We start from the raw sequence: 17,079 nt of genomic DNA on the forward strand, positions 1-17,079 counted from the left end.
TGCTTAATGCAGTACAATTAAGTTTCTTAGTTTTTTGTTCAATGCCATCAATACAGAGCAGCTTTAATTTTTTAACATAGAAAGTTCCGTGCCTGAATGAATAGATTTTTTCGTATCTGTCCCTGTCATATAATACGGACAAATGATAATAAGAAATACAGAACACTCATAGTTTCTAATAATTAAGGCACAGTTCGACTAACTTCATGCATACATGTCATTCTAGTGTGAACATAATTAGTAAACCGAAAAAACAGGCTTTTTATTCTTACAGATACTGTTCTTGCTAAAAAAACGTGGTGTACTTGTCAAGGACGTTTGGTTTCAGTATCGAAATAAATTGTATTCTTTCTTCTAAGGAAAATGAAAACAAAACAGAAAATGTCGTTTCGCACTGGTGAGAAGGGCGAGTTGACCCAATGTCACAACATTATTTGGAAAACATACAAATACATTGCAGATATGAAAGGTGACACATGAGTGTCAAAGGTTATCTCTCTGGGAAATCTTCCGCAACGGACCAACATGGTCGATCAATCTGCTCTGTGTAATCAAAATTATAAAAATAGCTTTAATATCAACAACATGTGTAGAGTATCACATTGGGACAATGTCCTTACAGTAACTCACAGAATTGCCTTCTTATCTATAAGGGTGAGTGAGTGAGTGAGTTTGGGTTTTACGCCGCTGGTAGCAATTTCCAACAATATCACGGCGGGGAGACACCAGAAAAGGGCTTCCCACATTGTACTGTGCCCATGTGGGGGATAGAGCCCGGGTCTTCGTTGTGGCAAGCAAACGCTTTAACCACCACCCCTTCTCTATTTGGAAATACCAATGAAGTAATATATATTCCTGTAGTAGATGTATTAAATACTAAAATAATGAGCGATTTCGTAGTGATTGTTTCACAGGGAAGATTATTTCACTTATAGCTGGATTTCTCGGACATTTACCATTTTGTTGAAAACAATGAGCAGGGTTATCTATTATCCATGAAATTAATGACTCCTTTTATGTCTGAGTGTTTTTAACTCCATAGAATAGTGTTTCAGTTATAGCACTGCTTTATGTAGGGTGAAAATCTAGATTGTGTTGTGATGAGAAACTAAGGATCATATCTGGAATTTAATTCATACTCAACTCGACGACAGGGCATTGATCGCAGTAGTATTTTGTTAGATCAAAATATTAGACTTCAGATAGCACATATGTGATTTCTGTTTTGTGTCCGTTCTGTGCTTTCGTCTGTCTTGATTTTGTTGTATATTATGTGGATTAAACAAACAACATATAAATATGACATAGTGAATATGAAACTGTGTTTCATGTAAAGTTTAGTAATTTTAATGTGAAATTAGATATACTCTTCAAAAAGGAAACGCAACACATCTTTGGCCATACAAGGACCAAGAGGTGCAAAATGAAGATGTTTAATGTGTTATAGCGTCAGTGACAAATTTCCCGGAAAAAAATGATCACAACAAGGATTTGCAAACCGTTAGTCGGGAAACACGAACGATTCGGAATAACGGACGTCCTGTTCGACGCATCATATTGAGTCGACAACGTCTTCAACAACGACTGCATTGGTGTCGTCAACACGGTTACTGTTACCTTAACTTAGCTAACTACAATCACCAAGTGCTCTCTCCACAACATTTTGGCTCAATAACTTGTACGGTTCCTCGTCTACATGTAGTTTCCTACCTCACACAAATCTGGCTTTGCATTTCTTTTTTTGATGAGTATGCATAAAGCGAAAAACCCTTTCTATATCCAAACGAAAGTTCTACTAAAATCAGAGTCGAATGTGCCAGTCCAACTTGATCATGAGCACGTGTTTATGAATCACTATCAAGTAGGGATGATACCAAATTGTGAGCGTATCCTGCCCAACCGGTGGCATCTGTGACAAACACACACAAAGGCAAGTTTCTGAAGACGGGAACATATGGTACAAGTGAAAATAGGGAGTTGCATCGGGCATAATTTTTTTCACTGATGCGTCAAACTTGGAAATGTCCTCCACGTGCAAATCTCTACCATAAAACATTTTGAAAGCTTTACTAAGGCATTGAATGTTGTTTCCTTGAGCAAGAGTCGTATAAAAAACCATGCAAGATTATATCTCAAAAGTTGTGAAATGTAAACACCAAAGGCTGGAGCTGCTTCACTATTGCTCGACATTCAGTCTTATGCATTTTCAATACATATTCATGAAGACGCCCCCTGGACTGTAAGGTCGTGATTCACGGGAGTGTTAGTGGACGCGGCACAGTTTTGGAAGTTTGCTGTTTCTTGGGGGCATGATACTCACACAGGTGGATTAGCGTACAATGATTGTTTAGTTATCATGTGCTTATTAAAAACACTTGCGATTAACCTTACATGGCATGCTTACACAACGTCTACAGGAATGACAGGCAGCACAATGTTCATCGAAACACAATATCAACTCTAAAGCGACGTTATTTACAGCAGGGCGACACAGATGACTGGCCACGGACCAGTCGTCCACGTGTGACATCACGTAAAGAAGACAACCATATTCGGTGGGTGCATCTACGGAATCGATACCAAACTGCCACATCAACGGCTTGGTAATTACTGGGTTGAAACCAATTCGTGGCAGAACCGCACGGAACCGGTTTAAGGAGCACCACTCCAGGCCCTGACGTCCAGCGATACGCCCAATGTTCCACATCACCGTCAGCAAAAGCATCTGAGGTTTCACAGAATGTGAGTGAAATAAATCAATTGCTGTTTTGGAAATATTCTTATGGTCAAAGCACAAGATGTGTATTGAGTGAGTAAGTGAGTATTGTTTTTCGACGCTTTTAGCAATATTCCAGAAATACCACGATGGGGGACATCAGAAATGTGCTTCACACATTGCACCCATGTTGGGAATCGAACCCGGGTCTTCCCCCTTTAACCCGACCGCCCAGATGTGTATTGATAGAGGAAGATATAAGTGAGACAGATGATCTCAACCATCCTACCATGATTTCTTTTTGTCCGGCTCAGGAGGAAAACGAAAACCATTGCCTTAAACTAATTTGCAAGCAAGTGCGACTGCTTATAAGGACAAACAAACTTCAAACACACAAACACAGCTTTACACTGGACAGTGTGGCACAGCTTACAGTAACAACACACAACTGTATGTATTCCAGTTGGCGTTGAGCTTTCAGAACACATCATGACACTGTTGAAGGTCATGTGTATGGCATATCTGATAACGTTTTCTGAAGGTGAGATTTTTTCTAATTATTATTTTCTCCTATATCGTCTCATAGGGGGGAAATGAGATTACACTCATATCAAACAGATTCACAATCCGGGAAGGACATGCATACCCATTTCTCGAACACCTGGTGTCATCAAGTTTCAGTGATCCATTCATATAATATTCACCACTATTTTGCCTTTTACGCGCAATGAAATTTGTTTTGACATATATCCGAGACGAAGGCATTTCCTGGCGTTGACGTTCAACGTTTACAAATAACGTATAGTTTGATATTCATTTCAAGTCGGTCATGTTTCCGCTGGAGGACTGAAGTCCCCGAGTTTCTTCTTCAGCTCAGCATTTTTCTATAATGTTGAGTCAACTACACTATTTGAAAAGACATTATAAAACCGCTCCTAAAAATGGAACATATTTCTTAAACGTTTTTCTTGCACTTGCACAAAGAGATTCCAAATTAAGATATTGAACAAAATAAGTAATTCGCTATCGTGTCACTGGATGTTCTGGTCTACTGATCACTTGACAGTCAGGCTTGTTTACAGGCCACCGTCGCCTCACAACAGTGGAGCTGTGGAGATATACAACATATACTCAACAACAAAAGTTCCTGTGTTTTCAATATTGTAGTACATGTATGGAATCAAGTCATAAAAACGCAACTGCTACAGAAAAGCATTCATTTCATGCAAAAGTTTTTATGCAAGCCCCATGCATTTCACTACCCATGAATGGGTATAAAAACATGTGCGTTAACGGATTCCATATGCATTGTTTAGCATCGTGCTGAAAACAACCACTCAGAAAAACAACACAATTACGCAAATATTCAACATTACGAAAGCCACGCCTGTCCGAAAATGAGCGTCTGTGAGCCATTGGTATGCATGAAGCAGGATCGAGTCAACGTGATGTTGCAAGACAATTTGACGTCCACAGAAACACCATTTGGTGTTTATGGCAACGTTGGCAACAGACGAATGCAGTCAGAGACCATCCTCGGAGTGGTAGGCCATGCACAAAAGGTAATCGACAAGATAACTGGATTCGAATAACACACTTGCGAAATCAATTCCAGCCAGCAACAGTAACTGCAAGAAGCATCTCTGGCCTTCGACGAATATCTTCATAAACCGTACGTCGTCGCCTCAGATGTGTCAGACGTCCCGCCAGACGTCCCATTTTGACAGTAAACCACCGTCAAGAACGTCTACAGTGGTGCAGACAGCGTCTACGCTTGACGGCCATGCAGTGGGGACAAGCTCTAGTCACTGACGTGTCTCGTTTTCACCTCAGTCACAGCGATGGACGGATTCGAGTGTACCGACGTCGATGTGAACGTTACGCCAACCATAGTGTCATGGAAGAAGATCGATTCGGGGGCGGCTGCATTATGGTATGGGTTGGGATTACAGCAAGACAGAGGACCTGTTTGATAGTGGTAGAGGGAAATCTCAATGGACAGCGCTACCGCGACAAGATCATCCGCCCTGTTGTTCTTACGTTTTTGCGTCGTCATGGCCCAGGCATTACCTTTCACCATGACACAGCCCGGCCTCATATTACTAGACTTGGTCAGGATTCTCATCAGCAAACATCGTTAATGTCAACCCATGGCCGGCTCGCTCCCCTGATCACTCACCAATTGAGCACATGTGGGATGAGAAATATCGGCGGCTTCCACGACAGCCACGTGTTCCACAGACACTCCAGAAATTTCGAAACATGCTCCAGCAGATATGGACAAATTGGCAAATTTAACCATTTGAACACTTACAGAAATCTTTTATCTGTTGCAAACCGAAATTATTTCATATTTGGTACAAAACATATCTTTGCATTAAATCTTATTCAGTGTCAAAGGAACTTTTGTTGTTACATATAGTATATGTTTGCTCTCAATACACAAGTATAACACTCTTAGTTCCTTTTTAGGTGACAAGTGCAAGGACAACCAGCACTGCTCAGACTGTGACAGAAGTACAGGACGTTGTCTCACAGACTGTGACACTGGCTATTTTGATAGGAAATGTAGGTCCATGTGTAACAAGAACTGCAGAAACCGCTCATGCCAGTTGTCAAGCTCTGGCTCAGGTGCTTGCACTGAGGGTTGTGTCCCTGGATATCAAGGTCCTGGGTGCAGCATACGCTGTGGCAGTCCAGGAGGTACCTGTGTAGCATGTCCAGGTGGGTGTGATGGAGGATATTGTCAGCTGGGCTCCTCCTGTGTGTCTGGGTGTGTAGACTCCTACTATGGGACTGACTGTAAGACTTGTTCAAGTAGATGTAAGTCCTGCAACAGGATGACAGGATTGTGCAAGGAGTGCCGCCCAGGATATTTTGGTCCGAACTGTGCATATTTCTGTGATCATTGCCTAGGATCGTGTGCACATGGATGCGCAGAGGGCTGTCTTCCTGGATTCTATGGCACTTTCTGCGACAAGAAGTGCAGTGAACAATGCGGACTTGACTCCAACATTTCTACTAGCAAGCCTCTACAGACATCCAAGGCTGGTTTACGTGACTGCCACAGAGACAGTGGGGCTTGTATCCACGGGTGTGAAGAGGGCTGGCATGGTCAACAGTGCTCTTCTCCATGCAGTCTTAACTGTGTCAACAGACGATGCAAGTCTACAGGTGACTGTGTAGATGGTTGTGTACCTGGACATTTCAGTAGAGAATGTAAACACTGCCCTGTCAACTGCCTTCACAGCACGTGTCACTCGGACAGCAGGAAGTGTACAGACGGATGTACACGTGGCTTCTATGGTGGACTCTGCCAGCACACGTGTGAAGTTTGCATGGATGGTGTCTGTGATCAGAAGACTGGTTCCTGCACCAAAGGCTGCCACCTGACTGGACCGAAGTGTGATTCTACTTGTACATTCAACTGTTCTATTGTGGAATGCCTGAGAATGGAATACTGCAACCAAGGTAATACCTTAGATTTATCATTCAAATCAGGATTCACAGGAGATATCTCACCATTGATACCACATTGCAATGCTATGCAGAGTATTTTGAAGACATCAGTTGTTTGATAAATAACATGTGACAACTCTTACTTCTCTTACTCTAATAAGTTGAAATAATTATCATAACTTCTACATTTCAGGTGATAGTGACAGCGGCATTGTTGACTTGAAGATCGGATTATCAACAGCCTTTTCACTTTTTGTAGTGGCCATCCTGTTGGCCCTGTTACTGTTCTACTGCAAACATTTAAGAACTGGCAAGTGAGTACTTCTAACATATAATCATTGAATATTTTAATTAATCTCAAGAGATATGTGTATGGTTTTAACTAACATCTGATCAACTTTAAACTTCTTCTTTTTTAAACGTGTTACCTTTACCACTCGTGTACGTACTTATGCTCTTCTCCCATGGGGATTATCCAGCAACAAATGCTTATCAGGTGACTTTTCTAAGTGACATGGCTGAATGCAAGTCATCGTACCCCACCGGTGTGGGATGTCGTTTAGAATTGTTGGTGCAGGCTAGACCATTTAGAGGGCTCATCACATATCTGAAATGTTACTCAGCATGATGTTGAACAGCAAACAGAGGGACTTATGCATTTATTCTCTTCCACAGAGATCACAAAGTACAGGGTATCATTCCAAGTGAAGCACCAAGTCATGACGACCAGGTATTGCCTGACTACTGTGAAATCCTTGACGAAGATGTGGACATCATGTGTCATCTACCAGGGATAAGCCAAAAAGAATCGGTACAAGCAACTGCCCCAGCCATGTCTGTCCTGGCTGAATGCTTTGCGCCAGACTCAGATAGCGCAGTCAATGGTGTTGCTTCATCAAATCTGTCAGCTGCTGACGATAACACATACTCCCACCTCAAGCGGTCCAAAACAGTAGAGGACTATGTATCTCCAATCGATGAGTGATGCGATGTAAATAAAATCAACAAAACCCTTTTCCAAATTCAACATAAATTTTACTAAAAGTTAAGTTCATTGTAGGATTGCGACTATATCAAAAGCATGTGTTTATGAATCATTATAAAATAGTGATGACACCGGGTATTCGCGAAAAAGTGAGCGTATCCTGCCCCACCGATGGCATCCATCACAAACACATTCATTCAAAGGCAAGTCAATTGTTCACCTAAACAAACACGGGAACATATGGTACAATCAAAATAGGTAATTGCATTGGACATCATTTTATCACTGATGCTTCAAAGTTTAAAAATGACCGCCACATGTCAACCATAAAACCTTTAGAAATCTTCATTGAGACTTCTGAGCAAGAATCGTATGCTGCTGTTTGAAATCCGTGATGAAGGAACATGCTTGTATCTCAAAAATTGGAAAATGCAGACACCAAATGCTTGAGTCATGTGGAAGGCTTTGTAACTCTGAATCTCTATACAAATATCTGAACATGAAACCGACGAGGCAGTTTAACTTATCTCTTATGTTTCTCGTTCAGGTGTATATATATCAAAACTTATTTTCCGGTGGCCACTGGCAGGAAGGGTCTAGTTGCTCAAACATTCAGCATGTGACTCTGTACATCGATCAGTGTAACTGAGAAGGTCACGTGCTGCAGAGAATGTGTTTGAAGGACTACTGTCTGCCCGCCTCTTTTGTGTGAATGTTGCTTGCTGTCCATACATTGCCTCATTGTTGATATTAAGGAAGTTTATGTCCCGGTTGGAGTTGTTTCATATCAATATTAACGTAACCTCGTGTGTACCTCGTATATTAGTACTTAATGAGGTTTTGTCAATACAATAATTTGAGTGAGCTGTTGACATGAAGGGTTACCCTTGACCAACAATGGTTTTCACCGCTTTTTGCCAACTTCGTTACACAACAAAGAGTTATTTGTTTGTTTTTTTTTAACAAGTGTACACTTTTTTTTAATATTCTGAGCAGTTAATACATGTATATATGATATATCAGTGAATGTACATGCTTATTGACTTTAAACAGGAAAGCAACATTACACTAGCTAAATAACTTAGCTACCTAGCAGTGGGATGTTCATGGGATATCAAGCTGGTAATCAAACACCGGATGAGAGTTTCATTCCATTTTCTGTAATTTGTTTAAATACATGTATGTATCAGAGTTAAAACGTTTGTTTATTAATGTATAAGCTTAAGAATACATCAAAGCAATGTTTATGTCAAGTTGTACTGACCTGGACTGCTGGACTTTTACTTGTTACATTGTTACACCAGAGTTGCTTATTTTCATCATTACCTAATAAAGCTTTGCTTTTACTATGAGTGATATCTTTATATTTGATACCCATCAATTTAATGTGAATCTGTCAAACCATAACACACCCAGCAATTTGTTAAGACATAAGCACCTGTATGGATTTGGTTCAAAGTCAGGACAACATGTTATCTTTATCAACATAATAATACATCCCTCTTGAAATATTGCATCGGCAATTGTAACATAACCATTCTTTGATTACAGTGAGAATAGAAGGGATTTGTAAGATGCAGATAGCCACACCTGTTATATAGAGAATATAACTAGCGTTTTATATCAAATATTCAAACACTGTGATATGCAGATTTTCAAAACGGTTGACCAACGGTCCTGGCATGGTGACACAGTGCGGTCAACAATTATAAAATTGCCACAGAGCTACGAGGAATTATGGATGTTTATTCCGGAGTAAATTAATAGTTTAAGGCCCTATATATCACGAATAACTCGGAGTTTCGTGTCGGTGATTCATTAAGTGAAATCAGTGCTTGAAATTGCCGGGTTTGAGAAAAATTAAACAAACAATTGTTTCATTGTGAGGTGATCACCAAAGTTTAACTTCCATGTAGTTTCAAAACCACTTCCGGACTGATCAGAATGAAGCATGATACATTCTGTTTCATAGTCAATCCCTAAATGTTTCAAATGAATCAGATGAACCACATGTGCAAGTTTCGACTCTCTAGTAGTGTGTGTGGTTAACATGTGTTAAAATATTTCCTGTTTTGTTTAGTCTTTGCTCATATCATATTCTGTTGAAACATAGCATACACACAAACCTTGTAAGCAAGCGCCTCTCTTTTCTTTTTCCAATCGTTTGTTTATCTGTGAAATTAGGATTTAATTCGTTTTAATTCACAAGGAACGCATTTTGCTAAAGTAAATACATACTGCAGAAAACAATACCAGGCATATAACTGGGTCCTGTTCACCGAAACCACAATTGACATTCCTGTTGAAATTCATCATAATATTCATCTTTTGAAAATATATAAGACATTGTTGATAGAAAATGTTTCCAAAATCTTATACCCTAGACTGTGGTGTTTGTGGATTGATGAGAGCAATTTAAGTTTCTCTTGATGGCGGTAAGCACACGTCGGTTAACGCAGGTCGGGCAGCAAATGTCAGTTAACACACGTCGGTAAACGAAGGTCGGGTAGGAAGTGTCGGTTAAAAAACGTCGGTTAACGCAGGTCGGGTAGGAAGTGTCGGTTAACACACGTCAGTTAACGCAGGTCGGGTAGCAAATGTCAGTTAACACACGTCGGTTTACGCAGGTCGGGTAGGAAGTGTCGGTTAACATACGTCAGTTAATGCAGGTCGGGTAGCAAATGTCAGGTAACACAGGTCGGTTAACGCAGGTCGGGTAGCAAAAGTCGGTTAACAGGCGTTGGTTAATGCAGGTCATGTAGCAAATGTTGGTTAACACACGTCAGTTAACGCAGGTCGAGTAGCAAAATGTTGGTAAACAAAAGTTGGTTAACGCAGGTCGGGTAGCAAATGCCTGGTAACACACGTCGGTTAACGCAGGTCGGGTAGGAAGTGTCGGTTAACACACGTTGGTTAACTCAGGTCGGGTAGCAAATGTCAGGTAACATGCGTCGGTTAACGCAGCTCAGGTAGCAAATGTCGGTTAACACACGTCGGTTAACGCAGGTTTGGGTAGCAAATGTCGGTTAACACACGTCGGTTAACACAGGTCGGGTAGCAAATGTCAGGTAACACGCGTCAGTTTACGCAGGATTGGGTAGCAAATGTCAGGTAACACGCGTCGGTTAACGCAGCTCGGGTAGCAAATGTCGGTTAACACACGTCGGGTAACGCAGCTTTGGGTAGCAAATGTCGGTTAACACACGTCGGTTAACGCAGGTTTGGGTAGCAAATGTCGGTTAACACACGTCGGTTAACACAGGTCGGGTAGCAAATGTCAGGTAACACGCGTCGGTTTAGGCAGGTCGGGTAGCAAATGTCAGGTAACACGCGTCGGTTAACGCAGGTCGGTTAATGCAGATCAGGTAGCAAATGTAGGTTAACACACGTCGGTCAACGCAGATCGGGTAACAAATGTCGGTTACCACACGTTGGTTAACGCAGGTCGGGTAGCAAATGTCGGTTAACACATGTCGGTTAACGCAGGTCGGGTAGCAAATGTAGGTTAACACACGTCGGTTAACGCAGATCAGGTAGCAAATGTTGATTAACACACGTCGGTAAACGCTGGTCGGGTAGCAAATGTCCGAATACACACGTCGGTTAACGCAGGTCGGGTAGCAAATGTCCGATAACACAGGTTGGTTAACGCAGGTCGGGTAGCAAATGTCAGGCAACACACGTCGGTTAACGCAGGTCGGGTAGCAAATGTCGGTTAACACACGCCGGTTAACGCAGGTCGGGTAGCAAATGTCGGTTAACACACGTCGGTTAACGCAGGTCGGGTAGCAAATGTCGGTTAACACACGGCGGTTAACGCAGGTCGGGTAGCAAATGTCGGTTAACACACGGCGGTTAACGCAGGTCGGGTAGCAAATGTCGGTTACCATACGTCGGTTAACGCAGGTCGGGTAACAAATGTCAGTTAACACACGTCGGTTAACGCAGGTCGGTTAACGCAGGTCGGGTAGCAAATGTAGGTTAACACGTCGGTTAACGCAGGTTTGGGTAGCAAATGTCGGTTAACACACGTCGGTTAACACAGGTCGGGTAGCAAATGTCAGGTAACACGCGTCGGTTTACGCAGGATTGGGTAGCAAATGTCAGGTAACACGCGTCGGTTAACGCAGCTCGGGTAGCAAATGTCGGTTAACACACGTCGGTTAACGCAGGTCGGGTAGCAAATGTCGGTTAACACACGTCGGTTAACGCAGGTTTGGGTAGCAAATGTCGGTTAACACACGTCGGTTAACACAGGTCGGGTAGCAAATGTCAGGTAACACGCGTCGGTTTACGCAGGTCGGGTAGCAAATGTCAGGTAACACACGTCGGTTAACGCAGGTCGGGTAGCAAATGTCAGTTAACACACGTCGGTTAACGCAGGTCAAGTAGCAAATGTCGGTTAACACACGGCGGTTAACGCAGGTCGGGTAGCAAATGTCAGGCAACACACGTCGGTTAACGCAGGTCGGGTAGCAAATGTAAGTTAACACACGTAGGTTAACGCAGGTCGGGTAGCAAATGTCAGTTAACACACGTCGGTTAACGCAGGTCGGGTAGCAAATATAGGTTAACACACGTCGGTTAACGCAGATCGGGTAGCAAATGTCAGTTAACACACGCCGGTTAATGTAGGTCGGGTAGAATCTGGTAATGTTTACCCTTTCAGAAAACAAAGGGATGTAATCATTATGTCTCTCGTTCTCTCTCTCTTTCTCTCTCTCTCTCTCTCTCTCTTTCCATAGTATGTATAAAGGTGACAATTGAAAGGTATGTTTGCTTGTATGGACACATGAACTTCCTGAATTTAAGAATTTTTTTTTATTAAGTGGTCATTGACATCGTAATCCCCGTCATGTACTTGGAGATACACCTAAATCTTCAAATCAGATTGTTTACTTCGATTCGATACCGCTCTCCGTCAAGATCTGACAAAATCTCCACAGTTGTTGTTGAGTAGAAGCTGATACAACAAACAACATTTCCATTCATATCTTAAGATAACTGATGTTCATATATTTGTAGTTACTAACAGCATCAAAGTACTGGTACACTTTCACAAGAGCATGATTTAAAATAAGAAAGGGCATTCTTTTGGAACTAGTTCTGTGACCAACAGACAGCAGAATAATACACCAGACACAAGGACTGCAGTGATGTTTAATACAAATATTACTTGTCGATTCATACGCATAGGGGTGGTCGGGTAGCCCAGTGGACCCGGGTTCGATTCCCGACATGGGTATAATGTGTGAAGCCCATTTCTGGTGTCCGCCGCTGTGATATTGCTGGCATATTGCTAAAAGCGGCATAAAACCATTCTCACCTCACTCATACGCATAGTGTCATATGGCTGTGTATTTTGTTGTAAACAATAAGAGTAAGAGTGTTACATTGTTTCTGTTGAGATTCGGTAGACGCTCATTATCTTGTGTTTGGACAGTAATTAGTTGTCAGGAATGTGGTACTGTTTACTGTCAACAGTTTTGATACTATATTTAGACTTGTGTAGCGTGAACGCCCGGTATACGGTGGACTGGTGTGGAATATTCTGCAATGTCCCTAGACCGTTGAGGGACCGTGTAGAAATTTCCAACAGCGAGCTAGACTGTATCTAATGGACAATCAATATGTTTATGTATCTCACACTCATTACATTACATCGGGACCAGCGTTCGGGTGAGGTCCACTTATTACCCCTGATTCCCGAACTAGGCCCGCCTCGGAAGCTTGACTGCTGTCGACTCTACCACCACTGTACCCTTGATATCCCTACCTAGGCCCGCCTCAGTAGCTTGACTGTTGTCGATGCTTCAACCACAGTACCCCTGATTCCTACCTAGGCCCGTTTCTGAAGCTTGACTGCTGTCGATGCTACCACCACTGTACCCCTGATTCCTACCTAGGCCCGCCTCAGTAGCTTGACTGTTGTCGATGCTACAACCACAGTACCCCTGATTCCTACCTAGGCCCGTTTCTGAAGCTTGACTGCTGTCGATGCTACCACCACTGTATCCCTGATTGCTACTTAGGCCCGTCTCGGAAGCTTGACTGCTGTCGATGCTACCACCACTTTCCCCCTGATTCCCTAGCTAGGCCCGGAACCTTGACTGCTGTCGCCGCTACCACCACTGTACCCCTGAATCCCTACCTAGGCCCGCCTCGGAAGGTTGACTGCTGTCGATGCTACCACCTCTTTACCCCTATCCCTAGATAGCCCCGTCTCGGAAGCTTGACTGCTGTCGCCGTTACCACCATTGTACCCCTGATTCCTACCTAGGACCGTCTCGGAAGCTTGACTGCTGTCGATGCTACAACCACTGTACCCCTGATTCCTACCTAGGTCCGCCTCGGAAGCTTGACTGCTGTCGATGCTACCACCACTGTCCCTCTGATTCCCTACCTAGGTCCGCTTCAGAAGCTTGACTGCTGTCGATGCTACCACCACTGTACCCCTAATTCCCTACCTAGGTCCGCCTCGGAAGCTTGACTGCTGTCGATGCTACCACCACTGTACCCCTGCTTCCCTACCTAGGCCCGTCTCGGAAGCGTGACTGCTGTCGCCACTACCACCACTTTCCCCCTATCCCTAGCAGGGCCCGGAAGCTTGACTGCTATCGATTCTACCACCACTGTACCCCTGATTGCTACCTAGGCCCGTCTCGGAAGCTTGACTGATGTCGCCGATATCACCACTTTCCCCCTATCCCTAGCTAGCCCCGTCTCGGCAGTTTGACTGCTGTCGATGCTACCACCACTTTCCCCCTATCCCTACCTAGCCCGTCTCGGAAGCTTGACTGCTGTCGCCGCTACCATCACAGTACCCTTGATCTTTAGCTAGGCCCGGAAGCTTGACTGCTGTCGATACTAACACCACTTTCCAACTATCCATAGGAGGGCCCGGAAGCTTGACTACTATCGATACTACCACCACTGTACCCCAAATTCCCTACCTAGGCCCGCCTCGGAAGCTTGACTGCTGTCGCCTGTACCACCATTGTACCCCTGATTCCTACCTAGGACCGTCTCGGAAGCTTGACTGCTGTCGCCGCGACCACCAATGTACGCCTGATTCCTACCAAGGCCCGCCTCAGAATCTTGACTTCTGTCGATGCTACCACTACAGTCCCTCTGATTCCCTAGCTAGGCCCTTCTCGGAAGCTTGACTGTTGCCGCCGCTACCACCACTGGTACCCTTGATTCCCTAGCTAGGCCCGTCTGGAAAGCTTAACTGCTGTCGCCACTACCACCACAGTACCCCTGATTCCTAGCTAGACCCGGAAGATTGACTGCTGTCGATGCTACCACCACTTTCCCCCTGTCCCTAGCTTGGCCCGGAAGCTTGACTGCTATCGATGCTACCACTACTATGCCCCTAATTCCCTACCTAGGCCAGTCTCGTAAGCTTGACTGCTGTCGCCGCTAACACTACTGTACCCCTGATTCCTAGCTAGGCACGCCTTGGAAGGTTGACTGCTGTCGATGCTAACACCACTTTCCCCTGAATCCCTAACTAGGTCCGTCTCGGAAGCTTGACCGCTGTCGATGCTACCACCATTTTCCCCTGAATCCCTAACTAGGTCCGTCTCGGAAGCTTGACTGCTGTCGATGCTACCACCACTTCCCCCTAACCCTACCTAGGCCCGTCTCGGAAGCTTGACTGCTGTCGCCGCTAACACTACTGTACCCCTGATTCCTAGCAAGGCACGCCTCGGTATCTTGACTGCTGTCGATGCTACCACCACTTCCCCCTATCCCTACCTAGGCCCGTCTCGGAAGTTTGACTGCTGTCGCCGCTACCACCACTGTACCCCTGATTCCCTACCTATGACCGTCTCGGAAGCTTGACTGCTGTCGCCTGTACCACCACTTTACCCCTGATTCCTACCTAAGCCCGTCTCGGAAGCTTGACTGCTGTCGATGCTACCACCACTTTTCACTTATCCCTAGCTAGCCAAGTCTCGGAAGCTTGACTGCTGTCGATGCTACCACCACTGTACCCTTGATTCCCTACCTAGGCCCGCCTCGGACGCTTGACTGCTGTCGATGCTACAACCACTGTCCCTCTGATTCCCTACCTAGGCCCGTCTCGGAAGCTTGACTGCTGTCGCCGCGACCACCAATGTACGCCTGATTCCTACCAAGGCCCGCCTCAGAATCTTGACTTCTGTCGATGCTACCACTACAGTCCCTCTGATTCCCTAGCTAGGCCCTTCTCGGAAGCTTGACTGTTGCCGCCGCTACCACCACTGGTACCCTTGATTCCCTAGCTAGGCCCGTCTCGGAAGCTTGACTGCTGTCTCCGCTACCACCACTCTAGCCCTGATTCCCTACCTAGGCCAGCCTCAGTAGCTTGACTGCTGTCGATACTACCACCACTGTACCCCTGATTCCCTACCTAGGCACGCCGCAGTAGCTTGACTGCTGTCGATGCTACCACCACTGTACCCATGATTCCCTGCCTAGGCCCGTCTGGGAAGCTTGACAGTTGTCGCCACTACCACCACTGTAACCCTGAATCGCTACCTAGGCCCGTCTGGAAAGCTTAACTGCTGTCGCCACTACCACCACAGTACCCCTGATTCCTAGCTAGACCCGGAAGATTGACTGCTGTCGATGCTACCACCACTTTCCCCCTATCCCTAGCTTGGCCCGGAAGCTTGACTGCTATCGATGCTGACACTACTATGCCCCTAATTCCCTACCTAGGCCAGTCTCGGAAGCTTGACTGCTGTCGCCGCTAACACTACTGTACCCTTGATTCCTAGCAAGGCACGCCTCGGTATCTCGACTGCTGTCGATGCTACCACCACTTCCCCCTATCCCTACCTAGGCCCGTCTCGGAAGCTTGACTGCTGTCGCCGCTACCACCACTGTACCCCTGATTCCTAGCTAGGCCCGCCCCGGAAGGTTGACTGCTGTCGATGCTACCACCCCTTTCCCCTGAATCCCTAACTAGGTCCGTCTAGGAAGCTTGACTGCTGTCGCCGGTACCACCACTTTCCCCCTATCCCTAGCTAGGCCCGGAAGATTGACTGCTGTCGATACTACCACCACTGTACCCCTGATTCCTAGCTGCGCCCGCCTCGGAAGCTTGACTGCTGTCGCCGCTACCACCACTGTACCCCTGATTCCAACCTATGACCGTCTTGGAAGCTTGACTGCTGTCGATACTACCACCACTGTACCCCTGATTCCAACCTATGACCGTCTTGGAAGCTTGACTGCTGTCGCCGGTACAACCACTGCACCCATGATTCCTACCTAAGCTCGTCTCGGAAGCTTGACTGCTGTCGATGCTACCACCACTGTACCCCTGATTCCCTACCTAGGCCCGCCTTGGAAGCTTGACTGCTGTCGCCGCTACCACCACTGTGCCCCTGATTCCTACCTAGGCCCGCCTCGGACGCTTGACTGCTGTCGATGCTACCACCAATGTACCCCTGATTCCCTACCTAGGCCCGCCTCGGACGCTTGACTGCTGTCGATGCTACCACCAATGTACCCCTGATTCCCTACCTAGGCCAGTCTCGTAAGCTTGACTGCTGTCGATGCTACCACCACTGTACCCCTGATTCCTATCTAAGCCCACCTCGGAAGCTTGACTGCTGTCGATGCTACCACCACTTTCCCCCTATCCCTAGCTAGGCCCGGAAGCTTGACTGCTGTCGATACTACCACCACTGTACCCCTCATTCCTAGCTAGGCACGCCTCGGAAGCTTGACTGCTGTCGATGCTACCACCACTCTCCCCCTATCCCTAGCTAGGCCCTTGTCGGAAGCGTGACAGCTGTCGCCACTACCACCACTGTACCCCTCATTCCTAGCTAGGCACGCCTCGGAAGCTTGACTGCTGTCGATGCTACCACCACTTTCCCCCTATCCCTAGCTAGGCCCGGAAGCTTGACAGCTGTCGCCA

At 45.5% G+C, this 17,079-nt stretch overlaps 2 protein-coding genes across 2 annotated transcripts in view; one reads left to right on the plus strand and one right to left on the minus strand.

The window, feature by feature from the left end:
- The window catches only part of LOC124122349, a 36,974-nt gene that overhangs the window by 18,747 nt on the left and 1,148 nt on the right, over positions 1-17,079 (minus strand). The gene's annotated exons all lie outside the window — the stretch shown is intronic.
- Positions 3,101-8,460, plus strand: LOC124122350 (multiple epidermal growth factor-like domains protein 11). The gene is made up of 4 exons (XM_046485381.2): positions 3,101-3,257; positions 5,189-6,187; positions 6,369-6,489; positions 6,851-8,460. Exons 1-4 carry the CDS (start codon positions 3,206-3,208, stop codon positions 7,158-7,160), a joined length of 1,482 nt encoding a protein of 493 aa, XP_046341337.2. The 5' UTR covers positions 3,101-3,205; the 3' UTR covers positions 7,161-8,460.

This window comes from Haliotis rufescens, unplaced genomic scaffold, assembly GCF_023055435.1.
Source record: "Haliotis rufescens isolate VD_foot unplaced genomic scaffold, xgHalRufe1.0.p SCAF_14, whole genome shotgun sequence".
NCBI lineage: Eukaryota > Metazoa > Mollusca > Gastropoda > Lepetellida > Haliotidae > Haliotis > Haliotis rufescens.

Coding starts and splice junctions, on each gene's coding strand:
- LOC124122350 (XM_046485381.2), top strand. CDS start 3,206: ATGACACTGTTGAAGGTCATGTGTATGGCATATCTGATAACGTTTTCT. Junction 3,258..5,188: donor TCTGATAACGTTTTCTGAAG/GTGAGATTTTTT, acceptor GTTCCTTTTTAG/GTGACAAGTGCAAGGACAAC. Junction 6,490..6,850: donor AAACATTTAAGAACTGGCAA/GTGAGTACTTCT, acceptor TCTCTTCCACAG/AGATCACAAAGTACAGGGTA.